The 27,452-nt window shown below is 43.6% G+C and overlaps 1 protein-coding gene across 1 annotated transcript; it reads left to right on the top strand.

The window, feature by feature from the left end:
• The first annotated feature begins 3,862 nt into the window (after positions 1-3,862).
• Positions 3,863-27,156, top strand: LOC110859272. Its single transcript, XM_022108183.2, has 6 exons — positions 3,863-4,443; positions 14,868-14,939; positions 22,273-22,467; positions 22,817-23,593; positions 23,830-24,250; positions 25,816-27,156. The coding sequence occupies exons 1-6, from the start codon at positions 4,282-4,284 to the stop codon at positions 26,046-26,048; spliced, it is 1,860 nt and encodes a 619-aa protein (XP_021963875.1). The 5' UTR covers positions 3,863-4,281; the 3' UTR covers positions 26,049-27,156.
• The last annotated feature ends 296 nt before the right edge of the window (positions 27,157-27,452 follow it).

Raw genomic sequence — 27,452 nt, 5'->3', positions numbered from 1 at the left:
GACCATGTCGTCATTTCATTGTTGCATCAGTCAATAAGTGCGCCGTAGTTGGTGCTGCCGGGATAAGTTATGTGGCGGGCCTCAGCGCCTAGCACCTCAGGCCACAGCACCTAGCGCCTACTTAGTTGGCCACAGCGCCTAGCCCCTAAATAAGTGGGCCACAGCGCCTAACGCCTAAATAAGTAGGCCGTAGCGCCTAGCGCCTACTAAGCTGGCCACAGCGCCTATGGGGTAAATTGAGAAAGTCAGAGAAACATCAATACGAGACTGGCAAAATTACAGAAAATGTCATATATAGCTGAAATACGGGGATGATTTTTTTGAGGTAAAGTTAGATGTCTGGGGTAAGCTGAGATTTCTAGTTTCTAGCTACTACTAACTAGTTTTTCTAGCTAGTTCTCCTAGCTAGCTCTCCTAGCTAGTTCTCCTAGCTAGCTCTCCTAGCTAGTTCTTCTACCTAGCTCTCCTAGCTAGCTCTCCTAGCTAGTTCTTCTAGCTAGCTCTCCTAGCTAGTTCTTCTAGCTAGCTCTCCTAGCTAGTTCTTCTAGCTAGTTCTCCTAGCTAGCTCTCCTAGCTAGTTCTTCTACCTAGCTCTCCTAGCTAGTTCTTCTAGCTAGCTCTCCTAGCTAGTTCTTCTAGCTAGCTCTCCTAGCTAGTTCTTCTAGCTAGCTCTCCTAGCTAGTTCTTCTAGCTAGTTCTTCTAGCTAGCTCTCCTAGCTAGTTCTTCTAGCTAGCTCTCCTAGCTAGTTCTTCTAGCTAGTTCTTCTAGCTAGCTCTCCTAGCTAGTTCTTCTAGCTAGCTCTCCTAGCTAGTTCTTCTAGCTAGCTCTCCTAGCTAGTTCTTCTAGCTAGCTCGCCTAGCTAGTTCTTCTAGCTAGCTCGCCTAGCTAGTTCTTCTAGCTAGCTCTCCTAGCTAGTTCTTCTGTTAACTAGGATTGCCAGCTAGGACTGCTAGCTAGGATTGGTAGCTAGGACTGCTAGCTAGGATTGCCAGCTAGGACTGCTAGGATTGCCAGCTAGGACTGCTAGCTAGGATTGCTAGCTAGGATTGCCAGCTAGGACTGCTAGGATTGCCAGCTAGGACTGCTAGCTAGGATTGCTAGCTAGGATTGCCAGCTAGGACTGCTAGCTAGGATGGCCAGCTAGGACTGCTAGCTAGGATTGCCAGTTAGGACTGCTCGCTAGGATTGCTAACTAAGAATGCTAGCTAGGACTGCTAGGTAGGAGTGCTAGCTAGAATAGCAACGCTTTCCGCGTACCTAGTTTAACTAACCTAACCTGCTCGCTTCGCTCGCTTACTACGAACAATACCCCAATATGGGGCATAATTACGATAATAGTTGACACACTTTTCCCCAATATTCTAGCAATGCTCAATAAATTTGCCTCTTTGCGGCAAAATAATTTGCGTTCAATATTCTACGACAAAATCTAAAAGTGTTATCTTGCCCTAAAGATCTCATTTCACCCCAAAAAATTTCCCTCCGTGGGGGAAGTGAGACAACTTGGAATTCTCTGAAACTTCCAAAAATGTTGGCTTCTTGTGACCTTACATTTGCCGGTCAAAAAATTTATATATTCGTGATCAGCATGAAAAACCCGACATTTTGGTGTATCACATTCCCCCATCGGAGAGGGGTCCTTTCCCTTGTTTTATACCGATGTTTCTCTGACTATCTCAGTTTACCCCATAGGCGCTGAGTGTAGGCGCTGTGGCCTACTTAGTAGGCGCTAGGCGCTACGACCCACTTATTTAGGCGTTAGGCGCTGTGGCCCACTTATTTAGGGGCTAGGCGCTGTGGCCAACTAAGTAGGCGCTAGGTGCTGTGGCCTGAGGTGCTAGGCGCTGAGGCCAACGTCATGGATAAGTTTGCTCTCACTGGGTTGAGATGAGACGAAATGGGTCCCGGAGGGTCTCGCAGAAAAATTGGTGATCGAAATGGCCCTCGTTTTATTACAACTTTTCAAGTTAGCTCACAACATAACTTTCTTTCCGCATTAAACGAGCCTCTGTGCCCCCCTATGAACCTGAACCAATGAATATAAATGAATATAAATCCGGGCTAAATTTCTGTGCCGCACCAAAAGTTGGGAGAATAATGGCCTGCCACATGGCATGGACAAACACCAGATAGATATTCATATTGGCAATCCCAACTATTTCGAATACGGTCGGTCGTCGAGAGCAGTGGGCTTTGGCAACGTATGCGAGGACTTAACAGCGAAAGTAAGTAGTCATAAAGTTAATCTGGAATGGGGCGAAATCCAATCGAAGCGTCATTATTTCCTGCTCGCTCAACTACTCAATAAAATCACTCCGAATTGCATTACGTAAGGTTATCCCCATTCTCAAGAAATCCAACGAAAACCAAGCTGGCTGTATGCTCCACCAGATAGGGCGACGAAACAACCAACAATAACAAGGGTCGTAAAATCACCAATACTCTTTCGCCTTAATCCGTCATTCGTGTACTTTTCTTGATTCCTTAATACTCCCAACTAAAAATTTTAAAGCTTTCCAGAGGGGCACATATTTCCTGCTTGCATAGAGTTTCCCTATGTTTCTGTAGGTGCTGGCTGAGGAGGAGGAGAAAATGAGTAGTTGTTTCCATTTCCAGTTTTATTGGTGTGCTTTTGTTTATTGCTCCTTTGCATCCACTTGTAATCCTTTATTACACGAATTTTTCCCGTCGTCGCATTTGATGGATTTCCAGCTTTATTGAACATGCAGGAGGAGGCAGGAGTATGAGAAAGCTGTGGTCGGCGTAGGTGCAATATATTTATGTGCATGCCCAAAAGTGGATTAAGTTTTATTGTTGCAAGAGCTGTAGAGGGTCCAATAAATACTTGAGCCCTGTGTTGGATGGAGGAGAACCCTTCTTTCACTATGCGAACTCGGTACAACAAAGTCTGGTCTGTACGACACACATGAGTCGGACCTTATTCCGACAAGAAATTGGGTCGGCTTTTGATTTATGCGTGCTGCAATAAAGTGCATTTGTTTATGATGTGTGCACGTATGTATGGGTGGGGATCGACATGTTTATAACCCTACGGTCGTGGTGCTGCGATGGACGAGTATTGTCACTTCATCCGGCAAAAGTATAATTTGTCCACTTAAACATCCTCGAGGAACATCTTTCCTTTTGCTATGCGTACATATTTACGTGGAAAGGGAATGGGATGGGTGGCGTATGTAGACGAGTACGTGCCTTGAGCAGTGGACTGGGTGGGATGACCCTTTATTGTCATGTCACTCTTCATCCCGCATCAACAAGGGTCCATCATCCAACGACGATTAGTTTACAATCCATCAAACCCACCAATTTCCCAGAGTGAGCACTTTATGAGAAGTGAAGGGTAGCAAACCATCCGTCAGTTCAGCCAGAACAATTCATCGCGATATTCGAATTCTTATTCATAGTCATCCTTCCATCCAGTTAGGGAACAAATGAATGCCGACCGACGCAGTAATATTATTAATAACGGGATGGAGCATCATGTGTATAATGAAGTTTGCTTTTTGGAAAAAATTTCCAGAATTGTTCCTACTTTTCGACCACTACACAACAGGTTTGAGATACATACATATACACCACGCATTGCAGATGATGCTAATCTTGACTTGACTACGGTTTTCCCGAATTTTGTGCTGAATCATAAGAAAATTGAAGTTTGGGGGATTCGAAAAAGGTATAAAACAACGTGACTATTTTGTTGTTGTGAGTGTTGTTTTCTGAAATTGAACACCCCTGCCTGCGTCGATCCTTGGTTGGATGTATTCCTTTGAGGTTGTTGGCGAGCACTTTCCCATTATTTCTTCCCTCCAACGAACTCATGCACACAGGCAAAGGCCACTGTGGTACTTATGCGTAGGGACTTATGTGCAAGCCCTTAATCAGCCTTCGTGAGTGAGTTACAGCCAAAGTTTGGTTCCCCAGCAGAGAGAGCGAGAGAGGAAAGCATCTCAGACTGATCACAGCGAGTGAGATCAAATGGTGGGCAATGAGACCGGTTTCCTTCCTCCACACAACTTCAGTTCTACTCGAAACCTCGGCGAGGACGGAGCTTACTTTGCGAGCGACGCCACAACAAGCAAAGAACTCTTCTCTCTTAAACTGAACCTTGTGCAAAGAAGTCCCCTTCTTGTCTGGTTCAAAGTTTCCACACATTGATAATTTTTTTTGCATCCAGAGTGAAAAAGTGTACATCGTGGTTTATCTCTTCAAGTTGATCGTGACCAATCCTCGCGAATTGTACTCACTGTTGATCCAAATTCAAAATGTGGATCCGTGTGTTGCTCTGTCTGAGCGTGTTTGGTGGGCGTGGGGTGATGTTGGCGGGGGGTGTGCCGATTCAAGGGTCTGGTGTGGGAGGTGAAGATGTGGGAGAGGTCAGTTCACCCCTTCACGTGGCCCAGTGCAGGGCGACCTGTATCCAAGAGGTAAGCCACACATTTGTACAAATATGAAAGCGCTTTCTCTCTCCGAGTTTACGACGACGACGGCGAATTCCCTGCCCGCAAGTTGTACTCCCCTCTCGCCTCGCCTCCTCGTTTGTGTTTCCCTTTATTTGGGCCTCTTGTTGAGACAAAGTTTACGACACTTCAATATTTAATAAAGTTTGATGGACGAATGTGGCGTGGGACGACGACGACTCGTGCACTCCTTTCTCGTTCTTTGATGACGAGAGGAAATAAGCAGTAAATATGGGGCTCATATAGTCATCACTTTCCGTGTGACGGAAACCTTTCTTCCTCGTACATACTTTTAATTGAATTTCTTATTTGTTCCTGAGAGAGGCCATCCACATAAGTAAGTGGACGGTCAGGCGAATGGTATATTATCGGGACAAATAGACAAACACACTGCTCCGTCAGACGAAGCAGGGCCGTACCGTGAAATGGCCAGGCCTGGTATGAGCTTAAGTACCGGGCCCTTGCATAAGTTCAATATACATATGTATTCGATATGTAGTCGTTTTCGCACCATATTCTAGAACGCAATAATATTCTACGGGTATCAAGAGTGCACTATTTTGCCAGTTCTATGGAAAAATAGTGAAAATTTATTGCGTTTTTAACTCAGCCATATTTTTGAAAATATCGGTGGGACGGCGAAAATTCAATTATGAACACTTTAGTTGCAACTAAGGTGTTCATAATTTATTTATCGATAAATGCGCGAATATGACATACTTTTCGGCATACTTTCCCACCACCCTAAATAGAGCCCAATTAGGTCTAACGCTGACCTCATATGCAGGTCAAACCAAGCCGAGCGCATGGGCTCTAAGCGCACATGCGCTCCATCCTCTGAGTCAACGACCCTTGGGGACATGTTTTATATAGTATTCATTTAAATTTTATTTTTTATAGTTTTTTAAACTTTATTTTCTTATATTTATTTTCAAATTACCATAAAATATGCAAAATATTCCCGTACTTTTTTAGGTTTTAAGGTGCGTTTTTAATTAGGCACCGACTTAAATTTAGAAACATCCCGAAATTCATTCTCACAGTGCAATTGTTTTAGCGCCTTCGACAATTTTATATCTCTAACAACCAGTTTTTTAATTTCGTAATCATTTGGTTAGACGGGGATAACTTTTACCCGATTTTGATCTGACAAATGTTTACCTGTTTTTTTTACGGAAATAAGCTGACCATATTTAGGAATTTTTTAAAAATTACTAATTTTAAAATCAAGTTACAATTAGGGATGCACCGAGTACTCGGCCTGTATTTTCACTACTCGGACTCGGCCGAGTATTTTCTCAATTTTGTTGGTCATTTTAACAAATTATTGTGTCCATGAAACTGATTTCAAGAAGTTTTCCTGCATTTTTGGTTTTACAAAACAAACTTCGTAACATTTTTGCGTATTTTAAGTCGAAATTCATCAGCGACGACGATATTAAGGATTTTTTTATAAACTGCACTAGCAATGGATATCACCAAACGTATTCTCACCGATAATAAGTATCTTCAAAATTAGCTAGAATACGCTGGGAAGTGTCCATTGTTATTAGATGTTGCCCGATTGTTATGTATTACTCGGTACTCGGTGCTCGGCCGAATACTCGTTTCAGGAATTTCCGAGTACTCGGGACTCGGCCGAGTCTTATTTTTCACCACTCGGTGCATCCCTAGTTACAATTGGGAAAGTTACAACGCATTGAAAACCTCGGATTTTCGCTGAAAAGAAACATTTAATAATTTCGTCACATGCAAAAAACGCACATTCAAAAAATCGCAAAAATACGTATCAGCTTATCTTTCTGTGAGCAAATAGTATTTGCCAAATACATAATTTAAAATTAGTTCGCTAGTTCATAGCTTGAAACATGGTTTTCGCTTAGTTGACAAGTTCAAAAACCCTTTTCTATTAAGTACCTTTCTATCTATCATAAACGTTTGGAAAACTGCCAACTACATACATTTGGAATTAGTGAAAATGCAGGTCCGGAAACTCAATTCCAGTTAATTCTTAGAAGACGTATTTTTGATTTCTTGACAAATTCGAAAACGTACAGTATTTTGAAAATCCTACGTTCTGGCTGAAAATAGTTTTAAAATTTCATCCAGCTGTAAGAATAAAAGACATACAATTGTAAACATTTGGACCTGAAACAGGCACACTATATATGTTCACAAGCAGTCTGGTTTAAGTGCCGGGGGATTGGAACTTAGTACCTGGGAAACGTCACCCAAAAGTTCCGATTCCCTGGACTTTTTACTTATGCAAGTTACAGGGAAACGGAACCCACTTGTCGCAGGATTTAGCGGGTTTCGATTCCCCGGTACCCTATTAGACAAAAGTTACCATTCCCCGGAACCCAAGATTTTTTTTCGATTTTTCATAAATTGGATATATTTCAGGAAAAAAAATTTATTGCCTCAAATTAACCTCCCACAAATGAGGAAAATTGGATAAAAAAAATTAGAATTTTTTATAGTCGCGCAGGTTCCTAAAATCACAAATTTCTGACAAATTTGAGGAGCGGCAAGCTCAAAAAGGTACGGGGAATCGTCACCCAACAATTATTTTCTGGGAAAAATACGATTATTTTGAGGGAAAAATAATTGTAACACGATAATAACGCAATAATTGTAACAATAACTGTAAAATAATCGTATTTTTCCCAGAAAATAATTGTTGGGTGACGATTCCCCGTACCTTTTTGAGCTTGCCGCTCCTCAAATTTGTCAGAAATTTGTGATTTTAGGAACCTGCGCGACTATAAAAAATTCTAATTTTTTTATCCAATTTTCCTCATTTGTGGGAGGTTAATTTGAGACAATAAATTTTTTTCCTGAAATATATCCAATTTATGAAAAATCGAAGAAAAATCTTGGGTTCCGGGGAATGGTAACTTTTGTCTAATAGGGTACCGGGGAATCGAAACCCGCTAAATCCTGCGACAAGTGGGTTCCGTTTCCCTGTAACTTGCATAACTAAAAAGTCCAGGGAATCGGAACTTTTGGGTGACGTTTCCCAGGTACTAAGTTCCAATCCCCCGGCACTTGAACGAGACTGACATGTGTGCCCCTGGGTTAAATTAAATTTGCCCTTAGCAAGGCGTATTTGAAGTTGTCAAAAGTTGTCAAAAAGTATCTTTTTAAAAGTGCCTTTTTCCTGTCGCATATTTCGGTTACAAGAAATTAAGAATGTACCAACTCTTTACGTACACAGAATTTCCCACAATCCAACAAAAAAAGTACAGTAGCAATATACAAAAATGTTGAAAAAATTTGGTGTCAGCTAATTTACATATGACGGAATTGTAAGTAAAAATGCGAAGGCATGAAGTGATCGTCTCCGATTTTGACCTTGCAAATTTTAAATTGCTAATGCAGAGAAATAATTCGACCCATACCTTTAGGTTTTCTTTAATGAGCCTAATTTCGCTTTTAAATGAATTTTTAAATGCAGTATCGGTTAAAATCAGAATCTTGCATATTAACTAAAATTCGAAAGTCAAACTATTAAATCAAAAAATTACACAGAATGTTTGCTCTAAATCCATACAAAAGTGTAAGCCAATGAAATTCATATAAAAATAATTACACAAGAAAAACAAATGAGATCTACCAGCTCAACGTTAGATGTAAAAAAATTTATTTGCGTGGAATAATTTTTTTGTAAAATCTTTAATACTAAAAACAGTCCATTATATCTAGTGTAAAGCTAGCGACCCGGCCCGGGCCCTTGCGGGCCCCGGGCCTGGTATTTGGTACCACCATATACCACTGTTGTTACGGTACTGAGACGAAGAGCAATGATATTCTGCTCCTTTTCGGTTCACATGGCGAGAGGACGGGGAATAATGATGGCGAGGACAAAGGCGGTGGAAAAATGGTCGAGATCATGCGACCGGGGACGGAGGGCGAATAATTACTGGGAGTGGTAGTAATAATATCTACCCTGGGTCCTCCTGAAAATGATGGCCCTCCTAAACTTGGCGAGCATAAAATTGTATAACCTGGCCGGACGGACGCAGTGTTGTGCTCTGGTGTAATTAGGCCCAATAAAATAAAGGGTCTCATCATCTCTCTCTCTCTCTCCGACGACCTGAGACGAAAATGTGTGACATAACAAAATAAATGGGAGACTCCTCGTGCCCATCTTGCCACGCCAGGTTTCTCCTCATGGGAAGATGTAAACTCTGTAATTTCTCCCAAAGTATCGTGTCCTAAGCCATTTGTCGTCCTCCTGCTCGAAGAGAGACATGCCATGTCAAACGACATGATGGGCACATTGACATTTTTGGATAGTAATGTTTGTGCGTTTACGGCGTGCGGGTGAGGGGACAGGATCTCATTTCATTTCTTCTTCCTCACATTTCGCTTCAGAATAATGCACAACGGAATCTTGGGTTATAAAAAGACGAATGAAATATGGGAACGCACACGAATGGTAGGTTTCGACACGGCCGGAAAAGATTTTGATGCAATTTTGAAATTCATTGCCAACGTTTTAAGAGACGCCTCTTTCCTTCGAGGGAGAGAGAGATGGCCACTTAATTATTTAAACTGATGGCCTTTTTCTTCACTGGGAAGAAGAAGATGGAGACAAATCTGGTGGCGTTTCTTCTCTCTCTCTCTCGACGATGGCAGAAGCCGAGTGACTTATGGTCCTCATTCTTCTCACTTTGATTTAATTATCTTGATGGACAAACCAAGTGATGGTGTGCATGCTTTCAGCCCGTTTACGACAGCCTTTCCCTCTGATTTCTCCTCGATAAGGACGGAGCACCATCGCCACACCCAGAAGAAAAACCTGGTGACGATGGCGATGGTTATTTAAGGAGGAGGGAGGATAATGAATCTCTCCTTTATCTCGATTTGCCCCTCTGATCAGTGTCACATTAGACAGGATAATAGTTCCTCTAAACGTGTCCATTTTTAGACGACAATGCGACGCACAATAATAAATACACTTCAAGACTCACACCTTATTCTGCTCGCCCTCTTGCCATTGTCTCTCCCATTGTTTCAACCAAGATGGGCAGGCAGTGGACGAGGCTGATCCGGCATGACTTCTGGTTTCTTGGTTTCTTGTGTTTGTTTGGTGAATGTGATAAAGCGCACTTTGCTTATCTTCATCAGTTGAATCCGTCATGGTGGACAAGTGACTTGGCACAATGGGTGGTCATCATCATCATCATGTCGCGCTGTAATGAAACCAACCAACCAACCGCAAACTAAAACCACACCAACCACATCACTGCCACTTATTCGTCCTTCTTATTCATCTTCTTCTTCGTCTCGTCTGCGATAGTTGTTGGTTCTTGTCTCCTGTCACTCAGTTTACGGACGGCGATGATATAAAGTCTCTTGGCGTGGGATACCATTTATGTTGGGAGGCCATCTTCGAGCCGCAGTTAAATAGTGTTGCATTTGAGACAATAGCTGCAAACCGACGAAAGGTTTTCTTTCTCCTCTCGCAATGTCGTCTTGTCGGCATTTTTTATCCCCACCATCGTATAAAGAGAGAGAGGGAGAGAGAGGGTTGTGTTAATTAGTATGGAGACGAGAGCGCCCATCAAAACCTTTATCGCGTTACATTACAACTAAAACTACTTAAAGCTACCTCATTCCTGACATGACACACACTGTCTCACATCCCACACAGGCCACCATTAGCATTGCACCCTGCCTCCGATTAAAACCAGCACTGCTTTCCTTCTATCCGTGCTTATTAGAGAGAGAGAGAGCTCTTTGCTACCGTGTAATAATTGCGTCCAGTCGATCAAGTAGCACCAAAGTGCAGTAATGAAGTTAAGTATGAACCGGTGGTGGGTTGTTGATGCGTGGGTCCATCAAATCAACTCTCAACTGATAATAATTCGTGATAAGCCGCAAGGATCACACCGCTCTGGCTCCCAGGCCATCAAAACTCCTCCCCTTCAACTTCCACACCCCTTCGTTACGCAACAACCACAACCCACCACCAATTACACAACGCTCAGGTTCGCCAATTAGCACTGCAAGCATGGGCTCAACAAGTCCACCAAATCTCACCCATGTGGTCAGTCGAAGGGGCAGATACGATAATTACAGAAATTTAATTACTGCATATGCACAAGTCGAACTTTTGATTATAAACTGTGGACATTTTTTGAAAATGTGATGAACGCCGTCTTCATTAGTCGAGAATGTTTGGGGAGAAATGTTGGGATGAAAATAAAAGATTATCCGTCGTCGTCCTCGTCGCCTTATTCACAGCTCCTGCTTTTTACATGAGCTAGAGTTTGCAATATGTGTGCCTCTGTTGACGTAACTGACTACTGGAGCTCATTACGAGCAATTTGAGGGCTCATCAATCTCGAGATGATGATGCTGAATGCAAAATGTGCGTCGTCGTCGAGTAAATCTTGCTCCGTTTTGGAGGAAACATAATAATTTCTCCTCTAAATGAGGCAATGAAAACGAACTTGCTGACACTTTATGGCTCCTACAAAAAAATGGTGATGAAGCCCAGCAGGATTTTCTACACAGTATTTACACACAGCTTAAATTTGTTTGCTGCAATGGTCAATTTACAAGTGGTATCATCCTCGCTCTTAACTTTCTTCCCCTTCGCCTTGGATTTTCAGATAGTACGTTTTAGAATGTGCATGGCATTTTTCTACCCAAATTCACGTCGTGCCACTTGGCCGTTCTCATCATCCTGATCTGTGAAATCATAATAATCTCCTCACTCTGCGGCCTTCCCATAAAAAAGGAGAGGACATTTCTTCTTGGAGGTGGAATTGCTCCTTGTGCATTGTTGCTAATGTTTACCTTAAAAGTGTTCCGTTGTTTGAGAGCGGAAGTGAGTGATGGAAGGAGGACCAAGCCCTCGGTGTGAGAGAGAACACCTCAACATTAAATTTTTTGACTTTTGTCGTCGTGTAATCCGATGGGATTCTTGGCTCACACGAAGAGGGCGAGAATTCGAAGGCAATCTCAAACCTCGAGACTTTTTCTTTGCTCGCTTTTCTTCCCCAACTTGGCTTTATTCCGTCCTGGTAATATATTTGTAGGAGGAAAGGGAACAATGAGATTCTTGATCTTCTAGGTCGTCTTTGTCAACCAGTTTTGCACTCTCCGTCGTACAGGCCAGCGTCCTGTGTCGTCGTCGTAGGCACAGCTGGATTCTCACTTCATATCTCGCCTGCCTGCTTCCTCCGAGCTCTTGTATTAAGAAAAGAATGAACAAGAGGCAAGACTTGGAGGAGCAGTGTATGCATGCACCGAATTGGAATTGTCGTAGGATCAGAAATTTCCGACGATGAGATAATGAGAAATTCACTAGGTTTTAAGCCTGGTTGTTGGCTATGTGTGTCGTTAGAAAAAGGACGCGGAGAGGAAGGAGGATGAAGTGTGCATTGTTTTATTCATAAAGTGGTGTCGATGTGGTGGGGTCGTCGGGTCTGGAGTTTGAAAACAATTAATCATTATGCTTCTGACTCTTGGTTTCTGTTCTGACTAGTGCAAACATGACTTATTCAAAGATGAGGACTACCCCGGAGTCCCGACCTCGATCCTCATTAATCCAAATTCATCACTTTCTCTCCCTCGGAAATGGTGCATGGATGGAGTTACATTATTTCATTATTGAACAAAGGACCACTTCTATCTAACGGGCTCCAATTACACACCCACCCACGCATTGTGTTTAGTCACTCTCCTCGCTCTCGTCGCGAGTGAGTTTTTGGTCCAATCTTGTTGCTCGGTGGAATCCTTCCTTTCTCCGAAATTTGTGTCGGCTGTAATCTTTTGATTTGATTTGGCTCACCAAGTCGTCCCAAATCTCTTCTTTCTCCTCATGCAGTGCGCAGTGAGTGAGTCCAGCCAGTGATTAATTCCGTATTCGACATCTTTCCCTCCCATGCAGCTAAACACATAAGCTCCGTCCCTATACCACCACCAGCAACGACTCAATTTGGTTTGGTTTGGTGACTTTTTCCTCCGTTGAGTAGAGATCGTGATCCAATTCCATTTCTTGGTCTCTCGACGAATATACGTTGGATCCGTCCCCGGTGGTGCTGCTGGTGGTGTTGAATGGGCTCAATCTCTCGCGATAAATGGAGCAGAAAAGAAGAAGTCCAAGTACTACTACATTCAATTTCCTGGTCGGGTCGTCCAGGTTTGCTAAATCGGCCTCTCTCTTCAAAATCCCACTTAAACCTATGCAATCTACTTTCCTCTCCTTCTCCTCCTCTCTCTCCTTCTCCTCCTCTCCGCGAGATCAAGTCGGAGCAAGGAGGGCGACTTCATTTATCCGACCTTTGTGCAGCATCAAACCAATCTCAGGAGGGGAGCTTGCGAGGTTGATAATAACAGATATTGGTGCCCTTTGGATATGTGGTAGGGACCCATGAGTGTACTAAAACCCTGAAGTAGTTTGACTCCATGGCCACATTTGCGCCCGCCACACCCACTCAAAAATGTCCAAAAAACGCTTTCACCCCAGTTTTCACTCACTCAAATCCACGCCAAAAATCCAATTTTACTCGGATTTTGAAATTTCTTTCACCATTATACTCCCAGATAGTTGCTTTCTTCAATCCAATATCAAACTCAATTTTTTCGAAATTTTTAGTATTTTTAAAATTTAAAATTCTGAATGAGCATTGTTGTAGTCATCAACAAAACAAATTATGTTTGCGAAATAATCATCAATAAAATTGAGTTTGATATTGGATTGAAGAAAGCAACTATCTGGGAGTATAATGGTGAAAGAAATTTCAAAATCCGAGTAAAATTGGATTTTTGGCGTGGATTTGAGTGAGTGAAAACTGGGGTGAAAGCGTTTTTTGGACATTTTTGAGTGGGTGTGGCGGGCGCAAATGTGGCCATGGAGTCAAACTACTTCAGGGTTTTAGTACACTCATGGGTCCCTACCACATATCCAAAGGGCACCAATATCTGTTATTATCAACCTCGCAAGCTCCCCTCCTCAGATATATACCTGGAGATTGACATCGCTGTCGAAAACCTAACCCGGCACCAGAAATATGCACCGAATGACACGCATGTAGCAACAGCGTCTGCATGGTCATTATGCTTCTAATACATATGCAGAGCCTTGTTTGAATAGGCGACGACGGAGGAGATGACATCGGAGCGAGTTTCTTTCTGGATTGACGGGTGCGTGGGCAATATGAGAGGGTGGCAGGCAGCTTATGGGGTTTAAAGAGGTCCATCCGATCTCAGAACTGTTTTTCCCATGCAAACACAACAAAAACGACGTATAACAAGGCGGCACAAAAGGATCCAAATGTTTGTAAACCGTTTAAGAAAGGGAGAAATAAACAGGATGAGGCGTGGATTTGGAGGCTATCGTCTCATGTTACTCGTCTCTCACACTCTCTTTCATACGGAACTTCGTCTCAGAATGGAGACATTTTAAGGTAGGACTACTCCGGTAGGAGCAGCGTAACATGTAATAATTTTGTACCTTTAGTGGTACGAAATACCATGAGTTGGAGACCCTCCTCGTCATGATGAGGGACGAAGCAGGTCCCAATTTTCCGACCAATTACTCGAAATTATTGGAGAAGGAAATGTGATCACTTTCATTCCAAGTTCGTCTCCTGGATGGATTCAGTTCTTGGGTTTAAGTGAGCATTCAATGAGTGGGGAACATAAGTGTGATGTTATCTCTTTTATGAGACTCCACAATGCTACACACACATTTCCCTGGTGCTGGAGATTTCAGTGAAGGAAATGGTGCGATAACTAAATATAACAATATGAGCAGTTTAAAGGAGAAGATTGGAGGACTGGATAAGAGAAGGAGGACGATGATGAGATAACATTGAGAGCTCAGCGGCCAGTCTCCCTCACATTTCGTCACATTTTAGACGAAAATACAACCAAGTCCTGTCTCGAGTTGAATTGTATTTCATTCTGCGACGAGATATGTACAATCCGGGTGCACATTGCGACTCTGTCCTCCTCCTGCGACCTGGATGTAATCCGTCTGGATTTTTTTTCGCCAGCAGCAGCCGAGTCTTTTCTTCTCTCCAATAAAATGGGTGCAGGGATCGATGGCTGTCGAGTCGAGAGAGAGATTTTGACAGGGACAAAGAGGAGGATGGGAAATCTGGACTGGACAAAGTCAACCTGTTTTCCTTCTCACAGAGCCTTGTTGAGCAAATATTGTACGAGAGAGAGAGAGAGAAAGTGGATGGAGAAAGGAAGACGGAGATAGTGTTGAATGGATGGTTTGGAGGAGTGGTACGGCTAATGAAGCATGACCACCACCAGATAGAGACCAGATAGAGACCGGCCAAGTGACCCATACCAAATTAGACTTCATACTCTCCGGTTTTTACAAGCTAAACTAACATGATTGCTTTCTCTTTATTGCACAGACTGTCCCGAAGGAGTGGAATCCGAGTGGACAGCAGCAGCCAGAGTGCAGCCAGGATTCGGAGTGTCTTGTCGTAAGTCAGAGATTTTCATTTCTTCCAATTTTTAAGGGGTGATTGGGGGAAATTATCATTAAGTTTGGTCTGGCAATGTCAGTCCTTCAGAAAAAGTGGTCGTCACCCATGACTCACCACTCGTCGTTGTCGAGACGAGAGGCCACTTCACCCACCTCCCCCTCTCCACCCCCACACGAAGCTTAGCCAGAGAGGCCGAGGGAAAGAAAGTGCTCCAAGTTTCCTCATTATTAGATCAAGAGTTGTAATATATCGTGGGCAACTTTTCCATTAACTTCTTTTGTGCAATAATGGACTCGAGAGAGAGAGACGTCGTCGTCGCATGTTCGATGCCTCGTCCGACACTTCCCATTGTTCCTTATTAATAAAAAAAGAATAAAAAGTATGTGGAAGGAAAGTTCTCATGCGTAAATATACAGACTCTCGCGGGCCATTGTTGCAGTTTGGTTTTCGAATATTCACAAAATAAAAGTGAACGCATGTGAGAGTAAAGTTAGGAGGCGATGCTACACATGTCTTGCACACCAAAGCTACTTAGCATCGCCATCTTAATTGAATCTCTATTTAGCCATGGGTTTATTATTACTCGACTGGTGCTAATGACTCCTTCTTCTCTGGAGCTTCGATCTGCCTGCTCTTATCTTCACGTAATAATAATAACGTGTGAAGAGGGCAATTAGTGTCATTCGTTACACGGGGCAGCCCAGATGCAGCATCCCAAAAATCACTTTCCACAGCAGCTATATACGCCTAAATATTTCTAGTTCTCTGCTTTTCACCACCGTTCGTTGGCCTGGTCAGACTCGACGTGATCTTCTGGCCACATCCTTTCTCCTGCTCTAAGTGGTTGTTGTGAACACACGGCTCTTCAACTTTTACTGCGGCACGTTCGCCCGGAATAAACACTGACGACGACGACGACGTGGTTGTTTATTTTCTACGTCTCTCTCTCCTTACGGTCTCACTCACTCTCAAGGAGGTCCAGCACACGAGGGACTTGCGTGGTAACTCCCCTCGCTTTCTAAATAAAACGAGAGTGCAGCAAACTTGAATTAGTTCATCAAGTTCTCAAAGATCATCCTCCTGACGAGGGAGCCGTGTTCTGCTCGGCGTGGGAACGTAAAATCTGTATCAACATGTCACGTACATCGTCCATCAGCATGATTATGAAAAGAGTGTGATAGGAGTCGGCTCGGCAGAGTTGATGCCGTCAACATTGCGGAAATCAGGACCAAGGGTTCGAAGGGGAAACGAGGAGTCGACTTTTGCGCCCAATCTGAAGTAATGAAGTGAAGCCGTGTGTCATGTGCGGATACATATGAAATGTGTGTGCTCTCCTTGTTGTTTGCTTTTTTGGTGGGGCACCGGGTGTAGCTGAGCGATGATTAATTGATGGATGGCCGGGTGGTGTGGGCTGTTCCGCTCTCTTAATTTATCACGTGTCACGTCTTCACCCCGACCGACCGACTCATTTATAAAATACGCGTCGTCTGCCTCTTGCCTTGTTGGCGTTAAGACCGTGGAGAGGAGGAAGAAGAAGAATGGAATGTCCCACTGCAAAATTTAATGCCTTTCTCCTGACTTTCTCCTCTCGCTCTCTCTCAGGTTGAGGCTGCTGCAGGAGGGGGAGATGTGGGATAGGCATCTTTCACCTCGTCTGATCTGACTGACCTTTTAATCCCAATAAACGAATGAGAAATGAACGAGCTCGCTCGCAAAAGAAGATTTGATCATCCGTTTCACAAATTTCAGTCTGTTTGAAACAATTCAACGGGTCAGACGAGACGAGTTTTTCTTTATGAACTGCACGATGGGATCCTTTTCATGAGCAAAGCCCAGTTTCGAATTAGTATGCAAAGTGGAAATGCAGTCGAATTTTGTTGAAATCGAATTTTGGGAGCACCATTCTTTCCAAATATTAAGCACACCGAGGCGAGCGATTACTTAATCCATACTTTGATCATCTCCCCTCTCCTTCTTCCTCACTCGCTTCCTTCTTTATCAATTTATTTTCAAAATGTTTGCATTTTCTATCTTTTACACAAAATGATGCCGCTTTTCTTCCTTTTCTCCTTTTGGAGTCCACACTCCCATTAAAACGTCGAGATCTTTTACTCTGGTTTACACATACAAAAGCGATGCCGAAAAGCTGGCTGATGATGAAGGCACCCATCCACTGGATGGGTGCCTTACATTCGTAACCCCTGTCACTTTTTGTGCTCAAAAGTTCACTTCACTGGTTCATTCCAGGATTTTGTTGTTGAAATTTTATTTTATACCTACGTATGCACCAATAAATAATATACGAGTCCAAGGATTAATGTGGCACTGAGGTTGAGGGCACAATGGTGTGTGGAACAAGAAATGCGAGAGGGTGAGCAATTACCTCTCATTAAAATGAAATTAAGGAGCTCCTATAGATCTGTCTAAATATGTATGTGAAAGTTTTAATCCACGCTGCATCCCATTAGTCGCAGCAGTAAAAAAGGACGACCCTGTGGCTTCTCTGATTCCCACTTCTACTTCGTGCGCATTTCCTGCAATGGAAACGAAAACTAGAAGACGCAGAGCTGATGACTGACCAAGTAGCCAAGCACATTTTATTTTATTGTTTAATAGGATTAATCATAACTCGTCGTTGTCTTCCATTCTTCTCCTTCTCGCTCTTAATCCAAATAAGCACCTTCAAAAATCCTTCTTACGTGATGATGATGATGACGTTGATGTGGTGCTGCTTCAAGACAAAAGATCGTCCATTCGTCCTTTCCTCATCCTCTTTTTATTGTACTTGCTTATTATAATTTGAGTTGGAAAAAGTTTCCTTGTTTTCCTTCTTGTGTCGTCCCCCGTAAGTAATCCGTCCGAATTGTTGGTAACGAGGGAGGCGATATTTAATGTGATGGGATGCTAATGTAGTCACATTACAAGGAAAACAACACCCTTTTTTACTCCACACGCACCTTTCCTCATCATTACGACACACACATCATGTTGCACATTATGCATCTCCAGATACATACTTACGCACAATAAATGTTGTCATCGCATCTTGCTTCGTCCAGGTTTGGTGTGGAGCTCTGGAGCAATAAGAACGTATTTATTTGTGAGCTCTGGAAGGAAGTGAAGCAATCATTGCACAAGCTGGACTGGAAACAATGAGAACAACATGGAAAACATTTTAGAGAGCGAGCAAACAATGGGGTGGATTTATTGTTATGAATATCGTTAGGCTCTCGGTGCATTGTGTGCAGTTGTTGTGGAGCAAGTAGTTATTACCATTATTGAGTGGTCTCTTAATCCTTTGTGCACACACTGAACCTTGTGAGTTGGGAACTCTTGCTGCCCTGCCTGGGGTCATTTCCTATAGGAATTCAATGGCTACGGAACAAACGATATGGATGGATGGGCTGATTGACAGCTCAATTGCGTGATGGGTTCTCATGTATTCTTGTTACTCAGTCCAGTTCACATTTCATTTCGTAACACAAGGTGGCTTATCGAGTAATATGAATATCGACATCAAAATTAAGGGACGAATGACGACTGGACATAACCTGCTAGATTTGCACTGGTCTTGTTTCTGCTACTTTTTATTGGGAAAAGGTAGCCGGCTGGTCTCACTGTTGCCTCCACCACCAGCAATGCATCACAGGTCCGAAGGGACGGAGAGATATAAGAAATATAAATGCCACACAGCAGTGAAAAAATGTCGCGGATGTGTGTCCACGTCATTCGAACCCCAAGAGTGACCGGAAATCTGAAGCAATTCATCTCTGGACAAATTGAGGAATGAGTCCAAAGAAAAAGTTGAACGTACTGCTCCCGTCGTCGTCGTCGTAAAGATTTATTATTTGTGAAGTCGAGGGAAACAGATTCTTATAACTTGTTCAACAATGTCAAGTAAACCGAGTGGAAAACAGGACACAGAATTCTTTCTTGCTAAACAGGAGGATTTATCGTTTCGAATTGGATTTGAAAAAGGAAATGGTAAATTCCTTCAAGTCGTCCCTTGGCTCGTCTATTTCACGAATTACGTAGCATTATTCCACGAGAGCTGCCCTTCTGACTCACTCATTCATCCCGACGGGCCGACGGAGCGGAGAGCGAGAGGGCCCTTAAATTATGCCCTTATTAGCTCCACACAACAATTTGCCAGCCAGCCAGTTAGAGGCTAATCACGAACTGAGGATGAAAGACATTTGTGTTCCGATCCAACGACACAATGCAAGAATATACGACCTTTATTATTTCGACGTGTATTGTATTTCACATGGTTCCTCCGCATCTCTGCTGCATTGAACAGTTTACTTTGGGTTCAAATCCGTTGAAATCAAGCTCATCTGCTGCTGCAGCTTATTTTTTCTGTGTGTACGATATGGTCCAGGACGAGACCTTTTTGGTATTATTTATACAACGCCATAGTAGAACACATCCATATCTCGGAGACCCTGATCTGCAGGAGGGTTGCATTGAACGGAGGAGTCAGCGCGTGAAATTTAAGGGGATTGGATTCACCTTTTCAAAATTGATGACAAATTGACCCGACTTGGTTTCCCTTTCCTCGCTTTGTGCGGAATATACATAACGAACCTCAGCTTTGAGGTGAGTCTGTCTGCAGGCACATTACGGGAAACGATCCCTCAAAAGAAGAATGACACGGCATAATAGTTGGCCTAATGTGTAACAGACCCGTCGGAGGGTACGAGTAAAGTAAGCCGAAATTCATCCCAGAGTACACACACACACATCGTTGGGATTGGAAACGATCCTAAAAACTACTTGTCAAATGGTAGAAAATATTGGTACCTTGCAGAATAGAATCGTATGTGCTTTCGTAGGAATTGGCTGAAATTAGTACGTTGGGCACAATGGAGATTCATCGGAGGAAGAATGGGAGCAATATTGATGGGCAGGCATGAAAGATGGAGTGAATCCATTAGTTGAAATTATTTACAAAGTATGTACTTTGGCTATGCACCAGCAATATAAGCTCCAAACTGAAAAGTGAAATTGACCATCTCAGAGCGAACCGTTTAGTAAATTCCTAGTCACCACTGGACAATGACAAGGATCGTTTTTGAGACGGAAGCAAACCACAAATGGATTGATCGTTTCGAGCAGATGCGGAATTTCCAAGAAATCATGAAACGTGACGAAATCAAGTCAGTCAACATCCATCGACTCGATCGACCCCTGTCCCATCTTATTTCTTCATAAGACCCTGTTGCCGGTCTTGCCACTGAAATTGTTAGTTTTTGCTGAATTTGATTTCATCTTTGGAGTTTATTCGTTTGATTTTGTCTCAGTTTAAGTATGCAAGGATGATGCACGATTATTGAGATGGATTGATTTGATGGTGAGCTATAATAATCATCATCATCATCATCTCGTCTCGTATGGTCATGAAATATGCAACCAGTCTTAAATTGTGGGTTCGTAATATGTGCACCCTAATTTCATTCCTCTTTTCTTGGTCTGTTGGTCGTCGTGGTCGTCTTATTCTCTCAACGACCAAAATCTACGAGTTGTTCATCAAGTCTGATTGAAATTCCAACCTAAACCATCCTTCCTTCTGCACTGTTGAAGCCTGCTCCTTCTGCTAATTTAATTCCAATCTAGACAAAGCGAACCTTGGGAATATTATCGCTAAGCAAGCTGGCAATAATGATTGTCTTGTAATAAAACCCGTTCGCATCATCATCACATTTTAATAATGCCTCTTCTTATGCTCTCGTCGATCGTCTTGCGTAATTTTTCATTTATTTTATGACCCCTCTAAAAGGATTAAGGTAGGTAAGGCTGCACAGCACACAGGTGGTGGCGGTGGTGGAAATAATGTAAATTCTCCAGACGCGGTCACTGTGACCAAACCAAAGAGTTGGTTTTGATTCTATTCAGGATTTTACCTGAACAGATTTCGACATTTCTTATTCATCGTATTTATGTAGAAGAGGATGGAGTTGAGGGGGACGCGTGTGTGTGGTCTCTCACTGAAATGGAGCAGTCGTAGTGGTCCTGATGGGATATTATTACGCATTGTGGTCCATGGAAAATGTATGTAATTGGGCTCCATTAGCAGTGGATGTGGATCAAAGGTGTTATCTCGTCATCCCACCTGTCACGGAGAGAGAAAGAGCTCACACACAACAATCTCCTCAGCCCCATCAAAGCAAAAGAAACAGAAGCTAAAAGTGGAAATGAAATGAGAAATTGACTCTTGTTCAGAGAGTGGCAGGCAGGAATCCAATCTTTAAACAAATCTGAGTCAGCGCATTATGATCAATTCCTCCGGCTCCCTCTCTCCCCATGAACTTCTCAAGGACTACTTATGCACATATTTACTCGGTACAACAATGTATGATAAGACACAATTTTGTACCGCTTATTCAACTAAATTGCGTCCCACTGAATCCTTCCGAGCAAGAGAAGTGGGTTGAGTGAAGATGCAAAATAGCATAATCTGCCTGCAGTGGATAAGACACTCGTAACTATTAGGATAAGTTGGTGACACTTGTTCAGCAGAAGCTTAATTAAACCCTTGACTAGGCTGACTCTACTTCTTGAAACGTTGTAAATTTGCTCATTAAAAGTCACTGCTCGGTGTTGCGGTTCCTCTCAATTCGATCGTTAGTCATTCCTGTTGGCTCACTAATCCCAAGAAAGAAAGAAAATGGCGACGTTGCAAAATTCATCCCTTTCCGGTTTTCGCGAGGAAATGAAATCTGCATGATTTGCATGTTATCAGTGTTTCCTGGCGTTTGCTTGTTCTTTTGGTGGTGTGTTGCTGAGAGGATGAGAGCAGAGTTATGGGTACTAACTATAAGTGAGCAAAGTTGAGGGAGATTTATGAGCTGAGAGCATCTTTCTCTCCGACCGAGGCAGGTGAAGAAGTAAATGCAAATGCTAAATTGCACTTCAATCCAGCCTGAGAGAGGAAGAAGAAGAGATTAAATTGAATTACTTCAAGTTATTTATTGCTCTCAGCCACACACACGGAGAGAGAAAGAGACGGAGGAAGCAATAAGCCAGCCAGCAGAACCATGCCCCAAGAAAGTACAAGTCCTCAACAGACTTAAAATGAATCGGCTGGATGAGTGCATATCAGCGCTTAAATGGCTCCCATTTCGGAACTGCAGTTGCCTGAAATTGCAAATCTGATAGCGAGTGGTGTAATATGAGGAATGTTTTAATGAAATTAAGTGGTTGGATGCATATGGAGTGGCCAACTTTATTACGCGTCTAACTTCACGGTTGTGATCACTCACGCGCACATTTTAATAAAGCAGTTATTACATAAGCAATATTAACGATCAATGTTTGAATTTGATTGCAGTGTTGGAGAAAGTGCGAGGAGTTGGAAATGTTGGTGCAGTGGAGAAGTGGGAACAACAATGGGAACACGCAGAGCAGTAGGCAGCCGGTGGGAGGAGGAGAAGGTGACATGGACGGAGAAAGCAGGATCAAGGCGACGACGACGGTGACCAAGAGCAGCAAAATTGTGGCTGCAATCTGCTCCACATCTTCCTGTGTAAGTACTTACTCGCTCTCTCTCAACTTTCGTTGCCGTGCGGCGAGGAGTTATTTAGTTAGTGCTCTCTTATCGGACGGGGAGAGCGGAATATCGTGGTCTCCGACGCTGCTGCACTTTCCACCACCAAAAACCATAAGTCTTTCTTAGATAATGGACCCTGCTGACACTTTAATATGGCCCGTGTTTTATGGGACACTTTCCACACACTCAACTTTCTCCCAACCAAAAACTACCACTATCTTTACTGTCTCTTTCTCTCTCCCTCTCTCTATGCATACCTGGAGGAGTTCATGGAGACGGTTTCGTCCAGATTTCTCACCCAGTACTTGCTCTTTCTCCATGACAGGGTTCCGGCTGTCGAGTGGCGTGCAGTTTCTACGCGACCTCATCCGCCTCCAGTCCCAGTCCGGTGGCAGCGACGAGATCCTCCTCCGTTCTGATCCTGTCTCCGGGGAAAGTCACGTGGCCAGCGGCGAGTGGCGAAGGGCCGCTCGTCTACGTCCTTATCCAGCAGCTCCCGCACCTCAAGTGGAAACAGGTCACTCAGACGACACAGACTTGGGCCCTCCTTCCAAAAACTCTGTGGGACAAGTTGGAGTTTGGAGTGCGAAGCGTGCGAGTGCTGGTCGTCTCTTCCAAAGGCCTCGTTGCCATCTACCACCCAGTGCAAACGGCTGGACTGGAAGTAACCACTACCTCCTCAACTACGACGACGTCAACGACGATAACACCACAAAAAACACTTGGCGCTGATGGTGATGATAATGATGAGCGGGCGTGGAGTCAAATGATGAAGGTTGACGATAACTATCCGCCACCGAGAGAAAGTATGGACCGCAGCAAAGTGGACAACTCCGACTCTGCAGATTCGGAAGTGGAAGTGGTCACGATGCCGGAGGAGAGGGGCGAGCCAGAGGACGTGTGGGCCCTTCGAAGGCTGTCCCTCATTCACCAGAAATCCCTCGTCATAGCGGAGCTGGCTTGGGAGGACGTCAAGAAGGCACCGGAACAGGAGTACCTCATCACGTGGGAGCTGGATGGTGGAGGACTTAAAGGTCACTTGGTCACGGACTCTACGACCGTGTCACTCTCCCTCTGGCCAGACACGCTCTATCACATTCAGGTAAATATCTATGTATACACTTACCCTATGTACATTTGTATTACTTTGGCCAAAAGAGTACAGAAGGGAGAATTCTGCGGGATTTTCTCCCCCAATTTGTGTCAGTTCAAAAGTTCCTCTCTTCCGTAATTTATTGTCTTCATTCATGGGTGGACAAACTTTCACCCTCCGCTCCCACAAGTATCGGCCCATGAATGTACTCACGAACTAATTCCTACTCGTGTATGTCTTTTTAGGTTGAATTATTCGAGCCCAACTTTGAGGAGGGGGAGCAAGACGAATCTTCTTCCTCGTCGTCTTCTTCTTTTGTCGGAGGTTCGAGAAGTTTTCCGCTGTCTGTGGACACGAGCGAGGCGTCCTTTCCGCTCCTTCTGGTGGAGAAGCCAAGCGCCCTGCTTTCCCGGGAGCGACTTCTCACTGCCTCCACTCTGGTCGCGGTTCTTGTCGCGGCGGCCCTGACTCTCGGCTCCCTTCTCCTCGCCCTCTCCCTACGAAGACTGCTCAGAGTCCCGCAGCACCGTGGCAGCTTTTCTCTCGGCAAACAACTCCTCGACGACACGGACGACGATGGGCTCGTTGGTGACGACAAGAAGACGCTGCGGAGGTTGAGGGGAAACCAAGACGAGGAGAAAGGACACAGTCAAACATATTCTCACGGTGAGTTTATTTTCTCCAGTTGCCCTCCACCACTTTCTCCCCAGAACTGTTCTCGTCGCTGGCGAATAAGTACGAAGCTTTGTTGCATCTGAAGCATATTTTGCCAAACATATGTACACACTCTCGGGATACAATTTATTTCTGTCATGACAGTCAGCTCGTCTGTCTATTTATTGTCCATTTTAGTCTCACGTTCCCTCCTCAAAAACACTGCTGCTAGATGACCACCATGGAACCACATACGTATCTACGTGCATATGTGCTTAAGTACAAACTCGTATGTATGGTTAGGCATGTATTTTAAGTGTTCTCCAGCATCGCATCGTTGCACGTCTCCATCCGAACGTGGTTGTCTCCACGGGACGACTCGTGGTCGTCAGAGTCGATCCCTTAATTCTCAAGTCTAGTGAATTTATGCACTTTCTGCTGACACTAATTCATGAATTCATAAAACATGGAGGATTTGAACACAAGGAAATGTTACAAAATAACATTCGTTCCTTTTGTCTGCATTTTCTCGTTTCCAAGAAATCAAAGACTTGTGACTCTCTCTTCAACCTTTCCTTTTTCCGCTCTTGGCAATTAACAAACAACCGCAGAGAACTTTGTCCTTTTTGTAAAATATTGACTTTGGGAGTGACAGGAAATCATTAGCAGTAGGATTCGGATCATTACCCGTCTCTTCCGACTCCAACCATCGCCTGCCATTACATTCTTTTGCGGTTATTGTAGATAGATTTACTCATTTTTTTAACCGTACTTCTCCTCCTCCAAGGAAAATAAGTTTCTCATTTTGTTGGGTATAAGCACTTTTCATCTTCCACTTTGGGTAATTTCGTGGTTTTGTTGGTTTCTGAGTTTGTGCTGATATTTGAGCTGGCTCGGTGACGCAGTGCAATTAAGCGCTGCATGGGCCAGCGCCATGGTGGGTTTATTGTCTGAAGGAATTAGGCAAGTCGGTGGGGGCACCTCATGCATAAATGGACAAGTTTGATTTAGTACGAGCCCCAAGACGAAGAAGACGAAGCAACCACAACCAACTTCTCCTCCTCCTCCGTCTCTTATAAATTTATCATCTCATTTCCAAAACTCACTTTAAAAAAGACCAAGCTGCGTTTGACTTGCCTGCTCGCTTGGTCTCGTTGGACTTGGGGTCATTCTCATAAATTTTGAGGAGTGAGTGGCTCCGCACTACACTCCTCAGTGTCAGCAACTCTGGAGAGTGGAAAAAGGGCTTCCAACACAATGGGCAGAAATAAATAATTGTTTTTCTCCACAACCCAACAAAACACACACGGACAGAGACCAGAAAGTGGAATTCAGAGACCACTTTCACACACTGCCTCCGACTCTCGAGGAGACGCGACCAAGAAGATGATGAAGAATGTATCTCATTTATTTAGTCTCGAACGGCCGAGTGGTGTGGAGTTGTATGGCAATAAACTTAATGTAGTGGCACCCTGCCCGCGTTCCCTCTTAAAAGCAAATTATTCCCAATAACCAATAATGTTTGTACATAATTCTTCTTGTTCTTGAACAAATTGGTTTCTTGTCTGTCCTTGCAGGGCCGGGAGTGTCGGTGATCAGCAGTGGTGGATGTGACCTGCTCAAGGGTCCGACCCATCTCATGCCCCACTACCATCTCAACAAGAAGAAGGCCCCACTTCATGGACCTTTGTCCCATCACCACCACCAGCAGCAGCAGCAGCAGCCGCAGCAGGGTAGCTGGTGCAAGAACGGAGGAAATCCACCTCTGCCCAGTGAACAGGTTGCCAACTGGGTTCATCCGAATACATAACTCAGCCTCAAGGGCACCCTCGTCCAGTTCCACTTAGGCCCAAAAACTTTACTTTTTGAGGCCAGCGAGTCAAGAGAGGAATAAATTAGACCCATATTTCAATTTGATGGAGAAGTAAACACCCATTTCTCCAGCCAATTCCAGTACGGGCTCTCCACCGATGCCGATGAGGAGTCCATATGCGCCCCACATAAACGAGAAATCATGAGAATGCGATGACCAGCAAGATAACACCTCTTCTCCCTCCAGAGAGAAGCTCCTTTTCTTCCCCCAAAATAAAAGCCAAGACTTCTCTCTCTCCCTCCGGTTAATAAACCAGTAACCTAATATGTAATGCTGCAACTTTTACCATCACCACCATATCACCACGTAATCACCACGCCATCGAATATTAAGACGAGCAAGATGGTACACTAAATAGATTCCAATATGTTCCACTATTAAATACTTATTAGCGGCGAACGGAGGAGCAGCAAAACAGACTGAACTGAACTATATTTTGTGAGTAGTAATGATATAGCTTTACTTTTTAAATATTATTCATTCTAAGCGTGCAAGTAGATATTAAGCGAGTCCAACCATGAGCCAACTAGTCCCTTCTCGTAGGTCAACTCTTCTCGTATGCTAAACGCTCTGAATCATGTAGATGTGCACATTCTATGCGCGTCATTCATTATTATTGATGGGCCATGGAACCTCCTCCGGCCTCGAATCCAGCTACCACCTCCAGCTCCTTATTGTTTCCAGCTAACCCTAAAATTGTAGCGGTTTAACGGCCAACAAAATTAAAATGCACCAATGCCACGTTATAAATATAAATATGCACAGCAAGCAGCCCTCCTAATGTTAGGATGCACTATGTAAATAATTCTGTACAGTGTAGTAGTGTCGTATAATTTAAAAACTCCATCATTAGCATACACACATTAACAGTATAATTGTTAGTTTGTACATTATTGGATTTACGATTCTGCCAAGTAATCTTTGTTGCAATTAATTTAGCATAAATTTTAGCCTAATGAGCTTGAAATGAAACCTTAACGAAGAAAGAACAATGAAAGTGAATGAATGAGACGGAGAAATAATAAAGAAAATTGAAAATCAGAAATGTTGTATACTTCCTTTTTAATCACCAACATCCCATTGTTACAGAATATGTAAATATGGCTCTCTCATTTCGTGAGCAGAGGCGCATTAACTTTGCATTTGACATCGACCAAGTCACCATAAGTGCACATACATAATTGTACATCAGTTTTTACACATTTTGCACTGTTTGTCTCCAGCCATGAGGAGCAGAACATGGAGAAATGCATGGGCTTAAATATGATCTCCTCCTGGTCGTGGTCGTGGTGGTCATAAATAAGGCTTTTCTGCTGCACGCATGATAAAGTGCCATGAAAT

This window comes from Folsomia candida, unplaced genomic scaffold (genome assembly GCF_002217175.1).
Source record: "Folsomia candida strain VU population unplaced genomic scaffold, ASM221717v1 Fcan01_Sc025, whole genome shotgun sequence".
In the NCBI taxonomy this organism is placed as follows: domain Eukaryota; kingdom Metazoa; phylum Arthropoda; class Collembola; order Entomobryomorpha; family Isotomidae; genus Folsomia; species Folsomia candida.
This window is presented reverse-complemented; position numbering and strand designations above follow the sequence as displayed.